This window comes from Acartia tonsa, chromosome 13, assembly GCF_053477335.1.
Source record: "Acartia tonsa isolate MP-2025a chromosome 13, ASM5347733v1, whole genome shotgun sequence".
Taxonomy (NCBI): domain Eukaryota; kingdom Metazoa; phylum Arthropoda; class Copepoda; order Calanoida; family Acartiidae; genus Acartia; species Acartia tonsa.
Genome location: NC_137272.1, coordinates 45,079,461 through 45,102,515, shown reverse-complemented (window position 1 = coordinate 45,102,515; position 23,055 = coordinate 45,079,461). Strand labels below are relative to the sequence as shown.

The following is a 23,055-nucleotide window of genomic DNA, read 5'->3' as shown; positions in this document are numbered from 1 at the left end:
GGCACTATAGACAGCTCTACAAACGTAAACAAATGTTTGTAAATTTGTATGAAATGGGGAGGGAGAGGCCATTGGATTGTAAATTACACTGGTACTTTAGTTAAAAACTTTAAATTTACAGAAAGGAGTAATTTAGTTTAAGATCCTTTGGGAATGTTCATCAATTTATTGTCCATTGTCTTCTCCCTAAAGATCCAGGAATCATGTTCATAGTAAATAGAGGAATATTGGAAGAGATCTAAAAGGATAAGACAATGGCCGATAAATTGATGTACATCCCCAATGATGAAACAAATTACCCCATCTGTAGATTACAATTAGTGGTTGAAACGCTTGGACACTCAACAACAAAACCATTAAAAATTCAATAAAACTTAAAAGTCCCCAAATTATGAAGAGTAAACGTTTTTTATAAAACTTTGGGGACTAGTGTAATAAACAGCCCAATGTCTCCTTTCTCCCTGAGAATTAGATTTTTCATCTCATTTCAATAGTCTTGCCATAAGTTATTCCATCAAAAAATAAAAAAAAATATCTAATGCTTTCCCTTGAAGTGTCTTGCGAGCATAGAAACTCTCATATAAACTTGATTCAAACATTAAAGGGGGTAGTAGGGTGCCCTAACCATGCAAGGTCTGTACCTGCTATGTCATACAAGATGATCAAGTACCCAAATAACCTTACCTAATCTAAAAATGGGGGTGGAATTTATTGATTTACAATCACTTAAAGGGAAAGCATTAGATAGGACAATATTCTAAAAAAAATTAAATAAAATTATAAAATCAATTCCAGTTTTGTAAGTCTTAGTCTTTAGAACCCCCCCCCCCCCCCTAATTCACCACCTTTATCCCATCCCTGCATCCTACTGGTGGTACAAACTGACCAATAAGTAAGGACCATTGAGCAACCAAAATTGACGACATAATGCCCATGTCAGATTAAACAAATATTTTAAATCAATTAATGTATTATTGACCGTTTATGTGATTTTTATAATTTTTTGTATTATGTATTATGTAGCCAGTTCTATGGCAAAGTATTTTTATATTTTAACTAATAAAATTATGTAAAAATTTACAAATCTTCCATATTGGAAAAAATAATTAAAAATAAACTAATTGTAAATATGTGATACGATATTTCAAATGTAACTGATTTAAAAGAATATATATGTATATATATAGTTTATAAATATAAATGTTTTAAAAAGTGAAGCTTTTCTATATTTAGGATTAGTCCGTACGTCCGTCCGTCTGGAATGGATATTTTTTTCGTTAATTTAGGAATGTTAGAATTGTCTTATCGATTTCAAACTTTGCATGGCGATTTCTGTAGTAGTTAGGTTCGATTTAGAAAGCGTAGCACTTCTATAATCGTTGCTAGAATGTCCCAACGTCCATTTATACATGTTGTTTTTTAACTTTTTTAACAGCAATTTTTTATGTGACAAAATCATCCGATTGATCTAATTTTTGGATGACTGATTCCAATTACAATAAGGTACAATATTATGAACAAAGCATCTCTAAAATCAAGTCCTAAAATGTCAGTATATCCTTAAATAGAATTCTGTATTTAAGAAATTTGGCAACAAATTTACGTATAATTTTGTCAAAACTTATAAATTCTTATTTTGTACATTCAGTTCTGACACTCTACGAGATGTTTGTCTGTCATACCGTTGTAGAGCTTCACTTTTATGGATGTTGTCATCCTTATTATTATATTTTAACTAACAAAATTATGTAATTATTAACGACTTTATATTTTTTTAATATTAAAATAAAAACAACTAAGAATAAAAATATTTTTTGTAAGAAATATGATTTTAAATCTTAAATGCAACTGATCATAGAATATATTGTTTATACCTATAGAATTGTTTTTAAATAGCAAAGCTCCATATAACTTATAACAATGTCCGACCGTCTGTCAATCTATGACACTCTACAAGAAATAATTCTATAAGACCTTTTTTGTCTGCAAGCAAATTGCTTTTTGCTCTTTTTTAGCGACTTGACTGTTAATATTTCAAAAACTATTGGCTGATATTGAAAGACCCGATTGAAAGTCGGCACACGGTACTTGGGATGGGGATATACAATTATTTAACCCCTTCCCCCTCTAGTGTTTTAATCTATACATAATTATAGTTTTGTTAGACAAACGAACATTAACAAAATGTTCAGTGATATTGTGGTATCCGCCGAGGATAAATGGCAGACACCGGAGTTCAATTAGATTACGGCAGTGTGACAGACGTGGACACCTTACTATAGAGAAGCTACGCTTCTCTAGCTTTCACTGGATAATGATCAACATCTATTTTCAGTTGTCACTTTATTGAAGGGTTAAGAGATACTGAAGCTATATACAACAAACAATAATTACATGGATAGGAATAAATAATCATAACATAAAAGCATAAATAATACATATACAATGGTCAGTTTGGGTAATAATGATTCCCCCATCCCTGGAAAGGGTGGGGGAGAATTAAGAATACAGTTAACCATAATAAACATGACAGATTCAATCATTAATTCTAAGCGTAGGGAGGGGGTCACTAGACCCCTTCCCCAGGACTCGGGGGAGGGCCATTGACCCTCCACCGAACCCCAGATCAGGGGTGCCATAGACATGGCTCACGGTTGCCGAATACCACAACTCTCCCCTCGGAAGGCTGGGAGGTGGTTTCCCTACCAGACTTCCTACAGTGGTTGAGGCCTTCGGCCCGCTCCTTAGGGCTAAAATATATACAAACGATAATGATTCAATGGAATCCTAGTGGTGAGTATCTTCTTAGGGTTGATGGGCTCCCAATGTGGGATAGAAGGCAGAGGCTGACTTGGGTTGGATACGTTGGTCAGCGCCGGCAGGTATCAGGTTTGCTGGTGGCACAGTTGTTGCTGGAACGGTCAGCAGTGGAGCCTGCTGGTTGTTGTTGGCAGCGGCTGGGGCACTGGCTGCCAGGTTGATTGTCTGAGCAGCGGCCTGTCCTCCTGAGGGGCCGCGGGGTCTGCCAGAGGGCGGTCCTGGCCTACCTGGGCGGTCATGCCCGCTGTCAGTTGATTTCATAGACACCATTTCCTCGGCTGCTTCCCTGCCGATGGGAATGGCATCCCAGTCCACTGAAAAGTCCCGGGACTTGGCATGGTTGAGCCTGGCTCTAGCCAGCGCCTTCCTATATAAAGCTGGATGGTACAGGAACACTTGTGATATCGCATTCAGGGCTGCCCGGACTCCTCCCTGTGCTGCTGCCAGAGAAATGATGGTTAGGTCCCCCAGCAGTTTGAGGATCAACAACAGCAAGCACAGTATGGCTGCGCCATCTCCCCACTCGTGGATGGCTTGTCTAAATCCTGCCCAGACATCCAGGGCTGCCTCTCCTTCCTCCGCCAGTCGGTCAATGTTGTAGGACACTATCCCATGGTCTCCTGTGGCCGAACAGCTGCCTTGCTGAACGCAGGAGCCATAGGATAGGCCGGTCAGCATGGCACTCTTGTATGCTGGGAACGCCAGCAGTTGTTGCCAGTCGTTCAGCTCAGCCTGCGAATACAAACCACCTGAACTGAAGTCATCTAAGGGTTCTGTCAACAACTGCTTAGGCGTATCCAGCGGGGGTGGCCTCTTCTTGGGAGCAGGGGTTAACTCTATCCAGCCTTCCTCCGCGTGCACAGTCAGGGGGTAGGTGGAGGAGCAGGGAATCTTGGTGGCGTGCTCACTGTATACCCGTGTCACAGCGTCTACAAAACCTGTGGGCTCTACTGGCACTTTGTCCCAACACTCCTTGTGTTCGCGGACAACATACTTGTGCCTTTGGCAGGTCAGCTGCAGCAGGATGTCTCCCCTCAGTACCGAGAACGTGCTCCCCTGGACACGCACCGGGTGGGCCGGATCTAGTTGCTGGAGCTTCCAGCAGTTGGCCGCTACTTCTTCTGCTGCAGTGCTTTTCATGCGCGTTTCCAGGGTGAACCCAATATAACCTGCATGGATCTGTGCTTGAAGGGGAACGTCAACATCCCTGGCCGACACTCTGGGCAGCGCAGCCGCGGCTGGGTCAGCTGCCACGAACAACGCTGGATGGTTGGTGGCATGGGCCTCGAAGTCGCAGTTCACAATCGAGGTGGGGTTGGTCATGTTGATGAAAAACTAAGCCTGATGGTCAACCAGATATGCATCCATCACCAGGCTGGGCTGGAGGCTGCGGATCAGCCTCAAGGGGCAATCTCTACCCAGGTGGTCCCACACGTAGGTTGCTTCCCCAGTGATGCAGGACAGCTCAGAATGGGGACACTCTAGGGTCAGGTGGTCAGACTGGGACTCCACCCGTCCATCCTCCACCACATAGGTCTCCTCCTTGACCAGCAGCCGCCGCTCCTGGAGCACTAATTCGTTGCGGTATAGCTGGCCCTCAAAGTGGACGTCCTCCCCCTCGCAACCCACCCCCTCGGGGCTGTTGACGAGGGCGCCCACCATGTCGATGGTGAAGAACAGGGGGTGGTTCAGCTGGAACGTCGGTGGCTGGGTCTTGCCTGGCAACGTGTATACTCGGTTCCTGGCCAGGTCTCGGCACGCTTCTGGGTCTATCTTGGTTGGCCTCATGAGGGTGGGGACCGAGGTCACCTTGAGGTGACCCCATACCCCACACCTGAATGTCCACTGGGACACGGTGAGCTGACAGCTGAACCCAGTGGTTTCCCTCACCTTGACTTGCTGCAGGACGTGTACTTCATGGCCCAGGGGCACCTCCTGGTGTAGGGGCTCCGTGTCACACATCTTTTCTTTATTGTAAGACGTGACATGGGTGGGGTTGGCACAGTCCCACCCCACCAGGACGTAGCTGGTTGTAGGCCACACGGCTGCCAGCAGGAGGCCCCACAGGACCATCCACCAATGGGAGAGGCTTCCAGGTAACCATCTTCCTCGTACACGCGGCTGGGGATCTTCAGCTCTGGTCACGGCTGCTTCTTGGGGCTGGACACGGCTGGGCTGCTCCTGGCTAGATACAAATTTCCATTGAGCGTTATCTGTATGCGGCCGAGGCACCCCGATACCCTCCCCAATGACAGACTGGCAAGCGACTGGCACTTGCCTGGGTGTCGGCTCCCCTAGCCCTAAGTGCTCCCTTCCCTTGTCCAAGGCATGCCCAGTGGCATGGGGCTGAAGTGCATGTGACACAGGCTCGCCCTTACTCACTGCCCTCCCCTGCCCTAGGAACTCAGGTGCATGTGGCACAGGCAAGTCCTTATTTTCCCAAATTTCAATCTCCCCAGCCTCAGGTGCAGGGGGCACAGGCAAGGCTGGGTGTTTACAATATTTTGGATACAACACATTTAACAAATTCAACTTATCCTGATGTTGAGCAGCTGGGTTCCCTTGGCTGGCAGGGGGCTCTGGACTCTCCCTGCAGGCTGGTGGCGCTGGCTGGCATGTAGCTGGGCTCTCCCTGCAGGCTGGTGGCGCTGGCTGACTGGGGGTGACGGGTGTCACCCCTTCCTCTGGGACCGCTGGCTCGTTCCAGGACTCAGGTCTCTCGGTGGCGGCGACGGTTGTCGCCCCAGACATCAGGTTGGAGGCTGGCTCGTTCCAGGATCCAGGTATCTCGGTGGCGGCGACGGTTGTCGCCCCAGGCACCAGGTGGGAGGCGCTGGATAGCACCCCCCCATCATCCCAGGTGGCGACGCCGGGTGGCGTCCCATACATCGATGCAGAGGTGCTGGCTAGCACCTCCTGCCTCTCTCGTTCAGCGGCTGCCAGGGCCTCCCCATACACCGTCTCAGGGACGCTGGGCAGCGCCCCTCCACTCTTGCTGGGTAGGCTCAGTCGGGCAGGTTCCATCATGTTGAGGCTAAAAGGCTGGGGCCTCAGCACCTCTGGCTCGGCTATGTTGTTGGGCTGTATCAGCTCTGGCCCCAGATGGTTAAGACTGAAGCCTAGGCCAACCCGGTTGGGTTCAGCCGCGCCGCCCAGTACGTTGATCCTAGCTGGGACAGTCCCGAACTGCGGCATCCCATCGGCTCGGTCCGCAGCTCTGGGGGCGGCTGCTTGCTGTGGTGGTGCTGGGGGCGCGCTCCCTTCCATATGGGCCACTCTGCTGGGCTTCCCTGGAGGGGCACCCTTGTCGGCGGTGCGCCTGCGGCTGGCTACCTGGGCCCAGTCGGCTCTACTTTCGGCCGCGTGTGACCGTCATAGTGGCAACGCTCACACTTGGCAGAACGGTCACGGCGTGGCTGGGTGCGTCTCTCCTCTAGGCTAACTTCCACAGGCGTTGGGCAGTCTCGAGCTCGGTGGCCTCTCCCCTGGCAGCGGTAGCAGCGGCCTGGAACCTTGTCATCTGGAGCGACCTTCCCCATCTGGTGGAGACCCGGAGCCAAGGAGCCAATCTCCATTGGCTCCGACTCGTCATATTGGGGCAACTGGATGCAGGCAGATCCAGTCAGCCCGTCGGTCGAGTCCACTAAGCACACACCTTCCTTCAGCTGCTTAGTAACCATGGTCACGGTGAACATGGCCTTACGAGTGTACTCAGGTACACTCGTAATTTCATGGTTCATCATGAGGCGTTTTACGTTGGCGTTACGAATTCCACGATTTAATTCGTCCACCAACAACTCAAGATCCTCATGGTTGTAGGCGTCCCTATACAAGGCGCACTTAGTTGATATGTACGCTTGTATAGGTTCTGTCGAGTGTTGCTTGTAATCCCTAAACGCTTGTTTAAGCGTTTGGAATTCAAAAGCAGGGCGAAATAGCAACTCACACTCGGTCTTGACCTGTTCGTAGGTCAAGGCTTGGCCTGCCTCGCCAAACAGATGGGACGCCATTTCCGCCGCTTGCCCTACCAGTGACAGTAGTAGGGCGTTGCGGCGGTTGAGGGAATCATGAGGTGGTACGCGGTAAGCCGCCCATGACATCTCAAGTCTGCGGATATGTGCCGACCAGGATTGCTTGGGCGGCCCTCTAAACTCCGGCAGATTGCTCAGCATCAGCTTGCGGTACTCGGCTGGGGCCGGCTGAGGGTCATCCTGGAGCCATACTGGGGCTTGGTCACCTCCTGGGGCTTGATGCTGGTCCATTGGGTCAACGGTGAAACGGCGGGCACAAAGTTATACAGTACTAAAATTGAATGGTTTGTCACTTGAGGCTTCCTAGCCTAACAGCCAACACTGTTTGTATCACTAGGTTGGGAGTTTAGTTACAAAGATATAACTTAGCTGTACTTATCACTAGTTAGGTGTTGAGGTTGTAGGGTAGGCTGGTAGAGGTAGATAGATGTTGAGGGTCTGAACTGCTGTCAGGAACTGATTGGGTTTTCCCTTATCACACTAGAGCTAGAAGGAAAGAAACTTGCAATTCTTTATTTGCTAAAAATACCCCTGTTAAATGCTATGGAGTAGCTCCGCTCTGGTGTGAGTGTGTGTGTGGGTGGGTGTGTGGGTGCGTGGAATCTCCTGTCCTTGTAACGCGCGTTCGCGCCGTCAAATCCGCGCACACGGGGAAAACGCGCTCTCACCCCTCAACTCGCTCTCTCATTGGTCCGCTTCGTCCGTTGGATTTATGATATTTTCCGCACTCTGTTGCGCTACCCGTGAATGGCGCTCTGTGTATCCGATCGCTAGCTCCACACTACAGACGGACTTAGTCTAGTGTGGGTAGGAAGGGGGAAGCGCGTGAGGGGACGGGGGTAACTCCGTCCGTTCCCCCTGTGAGGGAGGGGGGTAACTGTGTGCTGGTGTAATAGGGCCTTTTCTTCTTAATCTTAGGCTTATCTATTATATCACCCTGATTGTATTTGCCTTCAATTGAGAGGGGCCCCTCCCCTTCCCTTGGAATAAGGGGTGTATTGTTGTTGTGCTGTGGGCTTGAGATTGTTTTGATTATATTACATCTAGCTTCTATTTTTGTCCTTATCACAATTGCATAACAGATTTGTTTACCAACTCTGTTCTATTTTTAGCTGTTATCACAATACACAGTAATCCAAGCCTGTTCTATTCTTAGATTTATCACAACACAACAATTTGTTTGCCAAGCTTTGCTCATAAATCTATTGTTTGGCCATCACACTAGGGTGGTAATCCCTGCAAATGTGATATAATATCTGTTTTCTAGATGGGTGGCTGCGTTGTAGCTTCTCAGGATACTCGGGGTTGACGTAGTTTTTCTCTGTTCTGGTGCACTACACTCGTATGTTAGCTCGCAGCTTGCAGCTATGTGGCATGTTTCAGCCTATCGGCGGCAGGGAATGTCCCGTCCTGCTAGCGCCGCTGATCCAAATCCGGCTGATGGCGGCAGGGAATGTCCCGTCCTGCTAGCGCCACTGGTTCGGATCCTGCTATTTCTTGCAGTAAAGTTGGCCTATTTTCAGCCGTTTACACGTATTTGGCTTGTTTCAGCCGGTCCGCAGGCCTGTTTCAGCCCTTTTGGCGCTCAATTCTCCGTTAGATATCAGCGCTGCTCGCGGTTATTCGTCAGATTTCGCTGTCTCGCTTCCACAACTGCCGGATGCAGAGTTAAACTTTGCTGTCCAGGGTGGGTAATTCAGGTTGCTTGCGTCAGTTTTGCCAGATTCACTGCTGGGAGTACCTTAGCCTCAGATGCGCGTCTGCTCTACACTTGTGGTTCGCCGTAATCTCACACAGCTGTCACCAAAGTTGTGGTATCCGCCGAGGATAAATGGCAGACACCGGAGTTCAATTAGATTACGGCAGTGTGACAGACGTGGACACCTTACTATAGAGAAGCTACGCTTCTCTAGCTTTCACTGGATAATGATCAACATCTATTTTCAGTTGTCACTTTATTGAAGGGTTAAGAGATACTGAAGCTATATACAACAAACAATAATTACATGGATAGGAATAAATAATCATAACATAAAAGCATAAATAATACATATACAATGGTCAGTTTGGGTAATAATGATTCCCCCATCCCTGGAAAGGGTGGGGGAGAATTAAGAATACAGTTAACCATAATAAACATGACAGATTCAATCATTAATTCTAAGCGTAGGGAGGGGGTCACTAGACCCCTTCCCCAGGACTCGGGGGAGGGCCATTGACCCTCCACCGAACCCCAGATCAGGGGTGCCATAGACATGGCTCACGGTTGCCGAATACCACAATATGAAGCAAGAGTCTGAATAAAATTCCTGAAATAAATATCCCAATATAAATACATAATGCTTAACATGGACATACTGACAGTTTTATACTTAATTTTACAGAGGCATTGCTCGTTACATTGTGCCAAATCATCATAGAAATCCATATTAAGAAAGTTAATAATTCAAAATAAAAAAATTAGTATGTTTAAAATTGACTTATTGACTTTTGTTAATGACTATAAATTGTTCCTAACTGTTACATGAATCATCATGCAAATTAAACAAGGATGACAACATCCATAAAAGCGAAGCACTGAAACTGTAGGACAAACGAACATTAACACTTGTATAGTGTCAGAACTGAATAATCATAATATAAATGTATAAGAGTTGAAGCAAAATTGTAAGTGTAAATTTGTTGAAAAACTGCTTGATACATTTTTAGGACTTGATTATAGAGTTGCTTCGCTTGAAACATTATACTATGTTGTCCAAGGAATCGATATACCAAAAATCAGATCAATCGGATGATTAGATCGCAAAAAAATTGTTGTTAAAAAAGTAAAAAAATCAACATGTTTAAAAAGGACGTACGAACATTCTTGTAATGATTATAGAGTTGCTACGCTTTCTAAATCGTACCTAACTACTAAAGGAATCGCCATGCAAAGTTTGAAATCGATAGGACAATTCTAACATACCTAAATTAACTAAAAAAGCTATCCGTTTGTGACGGACGGACGGACCGACGCTAATTATAGAAAAGCTTCGCTTTTAAAAATTTAACTTGCAATAAATTAGAGTGTGCACTATAAACGTACATACCAAAAAGTAGAAAAGCTTTGCTTTTAAAAAGCCTGAAATTTTTTAGTGTTGACCATATAGAATATATATGCAAAAAAAATAGCGGTTGTTTTATTAAGATTTAGAGAAATGTGTGTTAAGTCACAAGTATTATTAAGGGATAAGACAATGGATGATAAATGGGGGGTACTCAAATTTTCAAAATTGAAAAAAAATTTCTAAGAGGAGAACGATCACAATTGCTATTAATTTTATGATTTTCATTTTATTATTTGTGGCAACTTGTCTGTAACACGATGGTATACATCATTTTCAAGAACCGGTTATAAATCAGCGGATATTAATCGGTTTCGACGCCATACTGGAATGGAAATTATAAAGTGTAACACAGGCGAAACGTTGTAAAGATAGAAAAGCTCCATTTTATGAGAAACCAGATTAATTTATTTTGCGTTATTTCCCAAAATTTTCTCGTATGTGCAGTGGTGCGGGCAAACATAAACTAGTTTAAGAATAGAGATAATCTAGAGACATACTCTCCAAAACAGCTAAAAGAAAAACAGTGGAGGAACAAACCGGTCATACTATCGGTCAGAAAGTGTACACATTTCAGCGAGGAAGGGTGATTTTTCATTTCAATCGCATGATGAGTCCCATTACTTAAGATAAAGCTTATAATAGTTGAATTTCATCAGGATAGAGCTAGTTTTCGGGAAACTATATCCTCAAACAATTTCGTTTCTGGTATAATTGGAAAGAATCGTGTATGTCAAACATAAAGAAAGGTCTTTGTCTGATAAACTGATCTATAGTATAGATGTATATACAGACAACTACCTCCCTTCCTTTTTTAAAGACCTCTTCTCTGCTTCTAAATTATTTTTTCCTGCATGGCTGTGTTAATATAAGCGACACCATTGGTTGATTTTCAATGTCCCAATAGAAATATTGCACAAGACAGTTGCGATGGGGAGATATAGTTATTTAACCCTTTCTCCCTCTAGTGTTTTACTCTAATGTCTGATAGAATTTCCTTTCATAGTTTTGGGGTCAGATGGACCATCGAGACATATTATGTCAATTATTTTAATTTATACTCAAATTCTTTCTACAGCCAAAAAGTGAATGACCTCAGTTAGTGCCTTTCTTTATTGGGGTTGGTTTGTTCACAATTTTAATATTACGGATTCATTTTAATCAGAAGCCATATGTTTAGGTTTATAACTTTTTTGATACCTCCACCCTGTATGGAAAAATTACCCCCAATCTACACAAAATTTTAGAACTAAAACAAAAAAGAGGATTGAATTACCTCCCCCCCCCCCCCCCATCACCTCAAGCTTCTAGAGGCGTGGCCGCAAGTGTTTAAAAAAAAGGTAAACTAAGATAGTGAAAATGATAGCTGAACATTGAAAAGAAGTGTTAAAAAAGTGAAACAATATTTTTAAAAAAATAGTTTTCCGGAACTTTTAAAAGTTATGAAAATTATCTTTATTTCAACTTTGACTTTTGATAACTTTTTCTCAGATTATAATCTGATAAAAACCCTAAAATTGGATATGGTTTGATCAAATAATTACATATCTTGCTGCCACATTTTTATTTGAAAAAGGGTTGTTCAATTTAAATTTGACGAATCTGTGATTAAATTATGTTATATGTTTTCAGAACAGATTAAAATGAGATTTTCTTTACCAAGCATATCATTGACTTTATTCCTAGTGGCCACACTACACCTGCATACTGGAGCACAGGGAAGAGTCGGTGGCAGGAAATCAATACAGGCATTTCGGGATGGGACAATGGGCAATTAATTTTAATTTCATGGTTGTGACAATCGGAGTATTTGCAACTTATATTTATTTACTTTAGGTTAATTATTTAATACCTATATTTGTGATAACTTTTACTACACAGATACTTTTAATTTGCAACAATTACAAAAGAACTCTGCCTCTAGGGTGGGTTCGAACCAACAACATACAAATAATTCTATGGTTGAGTTATAACAGACACTGAATTTCATATGTCTGAAATGAAAGAATAAACAATATTTTTATTTTTATAGTAATTGTTTAAATTTGGTATTTATGTATGGTAGCTTAATGGTTAAACCTCACATAATTAAACTTTTCTTTAAAGATTAATAATTGGTCCCCAAAGTTTTACAAAAAGTGCTTCATCCTTCACAAACTATTTAAGAAAGTACCCAAAGTTTGAGAACTCTAAAATATTGAATATTCAATCCATTGTCCCATCTCTAGATCCCTGGGATCCAAAGCAGGCTCTGCAGTCAGTGGAGGAAAATCAAAGTAAGTTTTATATAATAATGTTGATAATTAGCTCATTAAGAGTTAAGACTCTAGGGGGCTAGGTGTTGCTTCGGGTACTAGACCTCCATTCACCCATCATACAACCAACTCTCTGAGATGCACGACCTTTGTCTGAGAAGTCCCAACTGTGCATGGTAGCGAGTTGCGCCTGTTTTGCGCAAAGGCATTCCCCCCACTCTAACTATTTACGTCGCACATCTGACATAGTAGTAGTGGGAACCATTTTTAACGTCTTTAGTTATGACGCGGTGTCGGACCGAGATTCAAACATATCACCTTTCCGACGACGAGCGGATGCGCTACGTGTTGAGCCACGGTCGTGGGTTATAATTAGCTCATTACTGATAGGCTAATATAATATTTTTTTTAATCCTGAAAAGAGCTGATTTGAAGCCGGCTGCCGAATTCATATTGTGTACTTTATAGAAAAAGAGTATATTTTTTAAAAAGTAAAACTATGTCTGTCTGTCTGTTTGTTTGTTTGTTTTTACCAAAGTATCTTACTAACCTCTGAACCGTTTGAGTTATCCTTAACAGTGTAGCTTTTCATAGGTCCCAAGAAGGTTTATAACTATTTTGGGGGAGGTTACCACTACCCTCCCAAGAGAAATTGCCCCGAGAAAAAAATTACCCACCCAAACAAAAAAAATGTTTAAACTAAAAAAATGGGGTGGTCCTATCCCTGTCCTCCCCCCCCCAAAAAAAAAAAAAGAATTTTTTTTCAAATCTAGATTTTTAAAAAAAGTATAGCTCAATACTTCTTGTCATTTGAATTGACCTAGAAACCAATAAAACCATGGTCTAAAAAAAAGTGTGAGTAATCCTCTTTTAGTGCCATGTTCCTGTTATATTCTTTGCTATTTTGATATAACTAATCAAACCATTTTTCATAAGATTATCAATATTTTATGTACATTTTTTATTAATTTTAGGTTAGGTAAAAGTTTAGGTAGAAAGCTCGCCAAGGGTGCAGTTATTGGTGCTGGGTTTTATGCAGGATATAAGGTATCTATATAGTTATTCCAGGAGTCTTAAGCGATAAGACAATAAATGATGAATTAATGCCATTAATAATAAACAAAATTCCCCCTCCTGTAAATTAAAATCATTAGACACTGCTATTTTGAATTAACAAATTTGTGCCAAAAGTTTAATTGATTTTGTGGTTTAAATACTTTGGGAGCCCTTTCCTCCCCTGTTTCAGTTTAGTATTCAGACACTTGGATCAAGGACCAAGGAAATTCCCTACAAAAAAAAAAAAAAAAAAAAAAAATGGGGGGGGATTTTTTGTTTTTGGGGGGGTTGGGGGTGTCCCACCCCCCAAGAAAATAGCCTAAAACCACCACAGGACCAGTAGGTATATTCCCCGAAGAGTAAAATCCGATCGGTTACCGAGATCTTAAGGGACGGACAGACGGACAGACAGACAGACAGATGGACGGACGGACGGACGGACGGAGGGACGGACAGACAGACGGACAGACAGACAGACAGACATCATTCTACTTTGTATTATTATTATTAAAAATCATTAAATATTTAATTCAAGTTATTTATTTTTCAATCTGTCCTTTTCTCTATTCATCTAATTTTGCTTTTTTAGATAGCAAAGCTGTCAGGCAAGTATATTGGGGCTGGTCTTGGATACAGGTGTAACAGAGTTAACAACTAATTATTTTACAATTTACATTTTTCTTTCTTTTTTCATATGAATTGTTCAATAACACTCAAAGAAAATACTTAACCCATTAGTGCCGAACCGGGTTTTAAAACCCGGTTCCAGAAAAAGTAAAAAAAACCGGTTTCCGGCTTCATAATTGCATCATTCTCAGTATGAATCCCCCCTCTACTACCCTGGCTTTCATTTCCCCCTGGAGCAGGCAGTTTTGCTTACTTCCGTTTGCCGGTATAGATCAACAAAGTTTGAAAATCATGAAAATTCAAAATACCCCATCTAACTTTTTTGTTTTTATAGTAAAGTCGCTGATTTTTTTCGTTAAATCTAAAGTTTATTGACAAGTACATCTATTTGTGAATTTGTTTTATTTAAATTATTATTTTTTTATATGATTTTTTTATCGTTTTTTTACGCCCTATATAGGCCCGGTTCGGCATTTCCATTTGGAGTCTGAAATTTTTATTACCCGGTTTCACTAATAGATCTTTTTTGACAACAACAACAAAACAGGGTTTTTTTACCCGAAATCGCCGGCTAAACACGAAATTTGAAATAAATCGCTTCGTATTATACTTGTAGCTCTATAGATTACATGAGGTTGTGTAGTTTTCAATTACGGATCGTATCAAAGTTCTAAAAAGTGTTCATCTCACTTTTGGCGTTCAAAAATTACATTTTTCGATTTTTGGTCAAAATAACCGGGTTTTTACAGGAAAACCGGCTTTTAACGCCGGGGGAAAGCACCAAAAACGGGTAATAATGCCTGGTTTGTATTTATGGCCGAGCCGAACCGGGTTTTTTTGCAACTTTCCTGTGCACGCCACTAGAGCAAAACAAAAAAATACGAATTCCGTTTTGACCATTATAAAGCTTCCCTGAAACTTTCAGCTCGATCGGCCCATAAAAGTGGCGCTCGGCACTAATGGGTTAATAGCAGAATAGTATACATGGAATTTTATACTATTTAATTTTCAAAAAAAAATACATAAATTTAGAAAGGTTGTTAATCCTGTCAAAACAGGTTTGATGAATGGAATAGCTGGCGAGAAGCTGATGGTATGCTCTGCAGAAGTAATACTGACTGTCAATGGATTGATAGGAGTATGTATGTAAGTACATATATAAAAAGTCTAATTAGAAAATGCAAAATTAAAAAGAATATCAATAAAGCCCCAGCTGTCTAGCAGTTATCATTAACGAAACAAAGATGGACAGACATTGTTCTACTTTTAACTGGATACTATTGCCCAGTTCACAATCAATTTTTAGAGATCGACTGATTTATTCTGTAGGTCAACCTAAACAAGGACAACAAACAAACGCCTTTATAAAATAAAAAATCGGTCAAACTAAAGCTTTTATGGGCCGACCTAAAATTTCCAGAGGTCGACTTATTTATTTTGTGAACAAGGCTTATATTTTAGTGTCAAGATTATGAGCTAGACTTCAGCATGTCACGTGCTTGGTTTGGCGGAGACTGGGCAGCAATTGTTGGAGAATGTGCCTGTCCCGGGGGTATGCACTTCAACGACAATAAAATGCAGGCAAGAGTTTTATCATTTTTAGTAATTTCAGGTATAAATTGTTGAAACATGGCGCTTGGCTATGAAACCAAGATAAATATCAGAGCGCAAATTTTTTTTTGGGTATGATTTAGACTTGGCTGTATTATGGGGGTGTATCAGACCAGTGTAATTCCCTGTCAAGGGGGTGTAGAGAGGGGAACACAAATAGTTCCATAGAGTGATGTATCCATCCCCCTTTGTTTTTTATTAAGTTGATAATACACCAATCCTTCTGCATGTTTGTCTGTCTATTGTTTTGTAATTTATATGGTTAAGAATCCTATGAAAGGGAAAGACATTGGAAAATTTTAAACAACAAACCCTCTTTATTTTCAACTTATTTAAAAATTGAGGGGGAGGGATAGGGTTTTAGGAAAGTGCATAGTTACAAAAATAAAATATTTATATTTATAAATTTAAATAATGTAATTATTTTTCAGTGCCAACAAGCAAACAGCTTGGGAGTAGGAGCATTAATGGGTATAATTGTAGCTGGCGTAGCTGTCATTAGCTGCTGTTACTGCGCTGCTATATTCTACTGCTTCAAAAAGAGGAAAAATCAAGAATTAATTTAGTCTATGATGAATTGGATCTATATGAATTTATCATCCATTGTCTTATCCATTAAGCTACTCGAATGATGTTCACTGAAAATGGAGGAGTATTAAAAGGTTTATCAACTGAACTGTACAAAACCATATGTTCAACCTTTAGAAAAAGCATTAATTTGCCTTTGAATTTGTATTCTTCAGATACATTTTTTTAATACTAGGTCCCTGTTACCATTATAAAACTCATTTTAAATCTAATTATTAAGACTTAACTTTTTATGTGAATTATTGACTGTTATGTGATTTTATACATTTACATTATGTATTCTGTACCCAGTTCTATGGCAGAGTATTTTTAAAAGCGAAGCTTTTCTATAATTAGGGTCGTTCCGTCTGTACGTCCGTCCGTAACGGATAGCTTTTTTCGTTAATTTAGGCATGTTAGAATTGTCCTATCGATTTCAAATTTTGCATGGTGATTCCTGCAGTAGTTAGGTACGATTTAGAAAGCGTAGCAACTCTATAATTATTACAAAAATGTCTGTACGTCCATTTTAAACATGTTGATTTTTTAACTTTTTTAACAACAATTTTTTATGTGATCTAATTATCCGATTGATCTAATTTTTTCTATATTAATTCCTGGGACAACAAAGTACAATATTATAAGCGAAGCAACTCTATAATTAAGTCCTAAAAATGTAAGTATGTCCATAATCATTATTCTGTATCAAGCAGTTTTTCAACAAATTTACTTCGATTCTTTACATTTATATTCTGACACTATACAAGTGTTGATATCCATTTGTTCTACCGTTTCAGCGCTTCGCTTTTATGGATATTGTCATCCTTGTTATATTTTAACTAACAAATTATGTAAAAATTAACAAATATTCCATATTGGAAAAAAATAAAAAGTAAATTTTTTGTAAATATGTGATACTATATTTTAAATGGAACTGATTATAGAATTGATTAAATTTATAAATATAAAAATGTTTTTATTAGCAAAGCTTCATATTTATAGCTTTACTTCTTTAACATTTTTTTCTACAAAAGGGGTGATATTGTTTTCATCAATTTGGATGTTGATTAATTTTCTTACGCTGGGCTTCAAGTAATAGTGTTTGACTGATTATGACGTAACAAAAAAAAATAGCCAATGAGAGGCCGTTATTGACCAATGGTAAAATCTATTGTGGCCTCTCATTGGCTAATTTTTTTTGTTACGTCATAATCAGTCAGACACTATTACTGTGTTCGGGCTTCAAGAATTCAAAGCTATATAAAAAACACTTTGTGCATAATAAATAAAATTCACCTTCTGGCTTTTCTGTTGTTGTATTATTGGTCACATTCAATACTAAAAAAATTTAATTTTAAGATGTCTTCCCTTAAAGCATCTGTCAAGAACTAAATAACTTAAATTTAAAATTATGTTATTATTTTTTCTAATATATTCATCCTTGCAGGGCCATCCAGTTAAAGAGTAAAATTTCTTTTGACTGAAACAAAGAATTTTAATGGCTATAATACTAATATCGTAAATTAGTACAAAATAATATGATTATTGGAGTCCAAGTCAATCTAAGGTTCCAGGTATGTTCCTGCAGATCTCCAACTAACTCTGAATGGCTCCTGTGCGCGCAATTTCTTACATAGACTTTACATTTTAAACATATCTTAACTACATGTCTTTTTGACATATTAAAATTTTTTGAAATTTTGCTGTCGTTTTTTCCGCCAAAATAGCAGCCGCCATTGCTTTTCATCGTTAAGGGTTGAATAACTGTATTTCACCATGGCATCAACCTTGTGCAACCTTTCTAGTGGGCCATTGAAAATCAACCAATATGTTGTCGCTTATATTAACACAGCCAATTAGCAGAAAATAATTTGGAAGCAGACAAAAAAGGTCATTGTAAAAGGAAGGGAGGTAGGTGTCTGTATATACATCTATACTATAGTAAACTAATATGATCTGAGTGTATAGTAACTTATGTAGTGGAGGTAGTACAGACAGAAGGACAAACAGACAGACACAATATAATGACTTGTAGAGAATCCTGGCTACTGTATTCTACTCCACCTTGATCAAACACATTGAGAGTAAGATCAGTTCCATTTAGTTCAAGATCAATATCATCATTGTCTAAATCTAAAATAATAAACACATCAGGGGTATTAGGGGATAAGACAAAGTCAATTATTTCCTTTCAAAGGTCATGAAAAGCAGGGAGATAGGGGACATTGGCTGTATATTACATTAGTCCCCAAAGTTTTATAATAGCGTTTTCTTTTTCGTTGGTATAACAACTTTGGGGACTTGGTTGGTTGGTTCATTAATATAAGTGTCATAACTTTTAAATCTTTAATTGTAATCTATAGAAGAGATAACTTTGTATATCATCATTAGGGATTTACATCAATTTTCAGCTATTGTCTTAACCTTTAAGATATCTTCATAAAAAAGGCTTTAGTAATCTTATTATAATAATAAAAAATAAGTAATAAAATGACAGGCAAAAATTTTACAGAAGAGGGGGAGTGTTGTTACCCCCCCCCCCCCCCCCCCAACCCCAAACCAGAAATAATATTAATCTTACCAAATAAGTTTGAAGTATAGTTGAGTAGCAAAGAACCAATAGTACTTGTTATATCTAAAAACAAAACAAAATAGGTTTTTAGTTGTCATTATTTTACAAAACTAGCATGAATTATCAAGGATCTATAGGGATAAGACAATGGCAAATAAAAGATGTACATTCCCAATGATGATAAACATTATTAATAAAAATTAGATCAAAGTCCCTAAGGTTGTTAAGCTAACGAATAAAAAAAAGTTATTATGAAACTTTGGGGACTTGAAATATAAACAGTCCAATGTCCCCTCCCTCCCTTTACATTGGGTACATTGGGCTGTTTATTACACTAGCTTACAAAGTTTTATAATAACATTTTCTTATATGATGGCTCAACTACTTTGGTAAATTTTGATTGGTTGCATTTAGTCTTCCAACGTTTCACCATAATTTTAATTTAAAGAAGGGGTAATTTTGTCTATTATTAATTAAGATGTACATCTATTTGTCGGCCATTGTCTTATCCCTTTAGATTCCCGCTTTTGAGAATTAAAAAACCCAACCCCCAATTTAAAATAACGTATTACACTAATATGATTATTTACTACCAATAGAAAAAATACCCCCCCTTCTTATTATCATTTTTAAAAGCGAAGCTTTTCTATAATTAGGGTCGGTCGGTCCGTCCGTCCGTCCGTAACGGATACCTTTTTTCGTTAATTTAGGCATGTTAGAATTGTCCTATCGATTTTAAACTTTGCATGGTGATTCCTGCAGTAGTTAGATACGATTTAGAAAGCGTAGCAACTCTATAATCATTACCAAAATGTCCGTACGTCCATTTTAAACATGTTGATTTTTTTTACTTTTTTAACAACAAATTTTTATGATCTAATTATCCGATTGATCTGATTTTTTTTTGTATACTGATTCCTGGGACAACAAAGTACGATATTACAAGCGAAGCAACTCTATAACTAAGTCCTAAAATGTAAGTATGTCCATAAACATTATTTTGTATCAAGCAGTTTTAAAACAAATTTACTTACAATTTTGAATCGACTCTTATACATTTATATTCTGATGTAGTCGCTAGAAACTTCTAAGTTTACTTATAATAATTCCCTTATTCATACTTTTAGTTGTACATTAGAGTAAAACACTAATCAGGGAAGGGGTTAATTAACTGAATGTCCACATCCCAATGACCTTGTGCCAACTCTCAATTGGGTCTTTTAAAATCAACAAATAATGTCATTAATATTTACAAGGCCAAGTTGCAGAAAACAATTTGCAAACAGACAAAAAAGGGTCAATGGAAAAGTTTGGCAGGTAGTTATCTGTGTATAAATCAATACTATAGATCTAGTTGTACTCTTTTTTTATGACAAATAAATCTTTGAATAAAAATCAATTAGTAATTGGACCTAACTAGATTATATCGAGGTCATCACTTGCAAATTAATTAAATCAATTCTATTAATTATGATCATTGCGAATAAAAAGTACTGATATAATGCAGTTCACGGTAAAAATCTATGAACTTTAAAGGCTGCTAGCTGACAAAGGGCTGAATGTACAAATGTTATTCTTACACATTGTCATGAACTTCATAACAAGGCCTTTAGTTAATCTGTAGCTAAAATTCAATTATTCACAGAAGATAATTGACTGAAGAAAACACGCACAAGTCTTTTTTTCAGTATCTCTTCCAAACTGGTGGAATATAACTGGTTCTCAGCCATACTGAAAAATTATGTATAGCATCGTATTATATCCAGTTTTATACGAATAGAAATATGTACAATCATAAAGTTAAAACCAGTTTTTTTAGCCCGTGCCTTCGGCATCTCGGGGCTAAGAAAACTGGTTTTAATAATAAAATTGTACATTTTATATTCGCAGAAAGCTGTTTACAAAACAATGCAAGAAATAACTATTATCGTATTTATGTGCGCTAATAGATGATTGTGCGTTATTGAGTAAGGGGGATGTAGGTTGTGCTAAAATTCCTTAAAATTGTTAGAAAGCTTTCGATCAAAAGCGATTTTTAAATCTAACTGTTATTAAATATGCGTTTAATTATACTATGCGTTTTGTCACAATTTTACGAAATTTTAGCACAACCTAACTCCCCCTTTAAAGTTTAAAATACCCATTAGATAATCGGTATATCTGGAACATTTTACCGTGAACTGCACTAGATCCAAAAGTACAATTGCATTTATTGGATAAATTTGAACTCATATTTTTAAAAATCTAGATATGTCCAGCCATAATGGAAGATGATTAAATTCCCTCCACAGATTATGACGTCATATGATAAAAAACAATGAGAGACCAGCATAAATTTTAATATATTGGTCAATTACTGGCCTCTTATTGGCTATTCTTTCGTATGACGTCATAATCTGTGAAGGGACTTTAATCATCTTCCATACAATGCATTCTATTTAAGTATAATTAGTTTGTGCTTTCGCATAAAGTGCCTGTCAATCAATTACTTCCTACCCCCTTATCATTAAAAAATAATTGGAGATATAGCGTGTAGTGTATTATTCTTTAACTAACCCCTGCGGGGTTTATACATCTGGAAACCTAACCATGCTATACCCAATATAACGTAACCTTTCATTTTCTAAAAAAAATTAGTCATTAAATCTTAACTGGTAAGTTGAATCATTCAGTGTACAAACTTTTCAACCAATAATGTTACATCTACAGAAAATTAATTAATTCATTAAATATTAACTTAACCTACCAGATCGGGGGGGGGGGGGTCATATTGACCCCCCCCCCCCTCTAGTTTTTTCAATGTCATTTTTCTGTAGGTAAGATAGAGAGTTGTGACTTCATGACTTTTTAAGTTTAGTAATTATACGCCGGCAAGAGTTGATCTTACAAGGATATCTGGTCTGTGTCGGTCGTGGCGTCCGGTCAAAGTCAGTTAGATGGCACCAAATTTAGAAAAAATTCTAAATAAATCTTAATTTCTTCATTATGACTTTTGTGTATAAGATAGAGACCTAAATTTTTTTTGGTGAATACTGGGATACCAATGTACATCTGAGAATAGTGGTGTTATGACCCTTTTTCCATTTGACCGCTTCCTGACCGATTTTATGTCCTGCTTTTAATATGGACTTATATCATGTATATCTTGGCTTCTATTACAGAGACCTAAAAATTTTGTGGTACATCCTTGAGCAATAATAAACTTCCATGAGTAGTAAGGTCATGACTGTTTGACCACTCCTTGACCGATTTTTGACCGATTTTTCTATTTCCTACCTGTAATTTTGCCGTTTGTAAGCTGCCTGCCGCCGAATTTCAAAACAGCTATAGACCAACCAAATTTTTTATGTAGTCTTTTATTGTGATCAGAAACAGATAAAAATATTATTTGGTGCCGCCAACCGCCGTAACCGCCAAAAATATGCCGTTATATGCCGTTTTTCGGCGATGATCAGAAAAAGTATTTTTTTTGTTATAAAAAATAAAAGTTCCACCTAAAATTTGGTGATCCTAGCTTGAAAATTTGCCGCTTTACAGCTGTTTTAATATTTAGCGGCTGGCTGCTAAAAAGCGGCTAAGGAGCGGTCTGACCGCTATGACTAGAAAAAGTAATTTTCTGTAATTATGCACATGAACCAACAGAAAAAATGTCTCTAACTATAACAGGAGCCGAGATAGAGGGGGGCGGGTCAATATGACCCCCCCCCCCCCCGATCTATTAAGGTGGGAATTGGGGCCCGATCTGTAAGGGTTAAAAGTACGGTTTAATATCTAATACTTTTAATTTTTATTTTATGTAGAATAATGGTTTCGAAATAATCTCTGAATAAAAAATCCTTAAATAAAAACATAACTAAAGTTGTTAAGCCAACGACGAAGAAAACGTTATAATAAAACTTTGGGGACTAGTGTAATAAACATCTCTACTCTCTCTCTCTCTCTCTCTCTCTCTCTCTCTCTCTCTCTCTCTCTCTTGAATACAATACAATGACACATTTGTTCATAAAATAATCTCAATGAAACTTTATAGAGGTATGCAGAATAACTTATTCAATCTCTGAAAATTTTAGATTTCTATCTTGAATAGGACTCGAGAAAATCATGAAAACTTAAAAGTCTAGGAATTGATCTAGCACCCCAAATAATTGATATATTTTGACGAAACTTAGTGAAAATATGAAGAATGGAAACATATTTGATACCTGAAAATTTCAGGCGTCTATCTTGAAAAGGAACTGAGAAAATCACGTTTCCCCAAAACGTTTCAGACAGACGGACGGAAATTTCAAATTATAGATTAGCTTTGTTACTACTAATGCACTTTATCTTCTTTGTTCGCTACGTGTTATCATCCTTGTTAGAATAATAAAAGCATTTTTTCTTTAAATTTTTAAATTGTATTTTTTTCATTG

At 39.0% G+C, this 23,055-nt stretch overlaps 1 protein-coding gene across 1 annotated transcript; it reads left to right on the top strand.

Annotated features, from left to right (window-relative positions):
- The first annotated feature begins 12,036 nt into the window (after window positions 1-12,036).
- LOC145304186 (uncharacterized) lies at window positions 12,037-16,754 on the top strand. The gene is made up of 6 exons (XM_080146002.1): window positions 12,037-12,231; window positions 13,185-13,257; window positions 13,856-13,902; window positions 14,952-15,039; window positions 15,355-15,474; window positions 15,936-16,754. The coding sequence occupies exons 4-6, from the start codon at window positions 14,989-14,991 to the stop codon at window positions 16,068-16,070; spliced, it is 306 nt and encodes a 101-aa protein (XP_080002128.1). The 5' UTR covers window positions 12,037-12,231; window positions 13,185-13,257; window positions 13,856-13,902; window positions 14,952-14,988; the 3' UTR covers window positions 16,071-16,754.
- Window positions 16,755-23,055: the final 6,301 nt, after the last annotated feature.

Excerpts from the sequence above, each read along its gene's own strand:
- LOC145304186 (XM_080146002.1), top strand. The coding sequence starts at position 14,989 with ATGCTCTGCAGAAGTAATACTGACTGTCAATGGATTGATAGGAGTATG. Across the intron at positions 15,040-15,354 it reads GGATTGATAGGAGTATGTAT|TGTCAAGATTATGAGCTAGA; the intron begins GTAAGTACATAT and ends CTTATATTTTAG. Across the intron at positions 15,475-15,935 it reads TCAACGACAATAAAATGCAG|TGCCAACAAGCAAACAGCTT; the intron begins GCAAGAGTTTTA and ends ATTATTTTTCAG.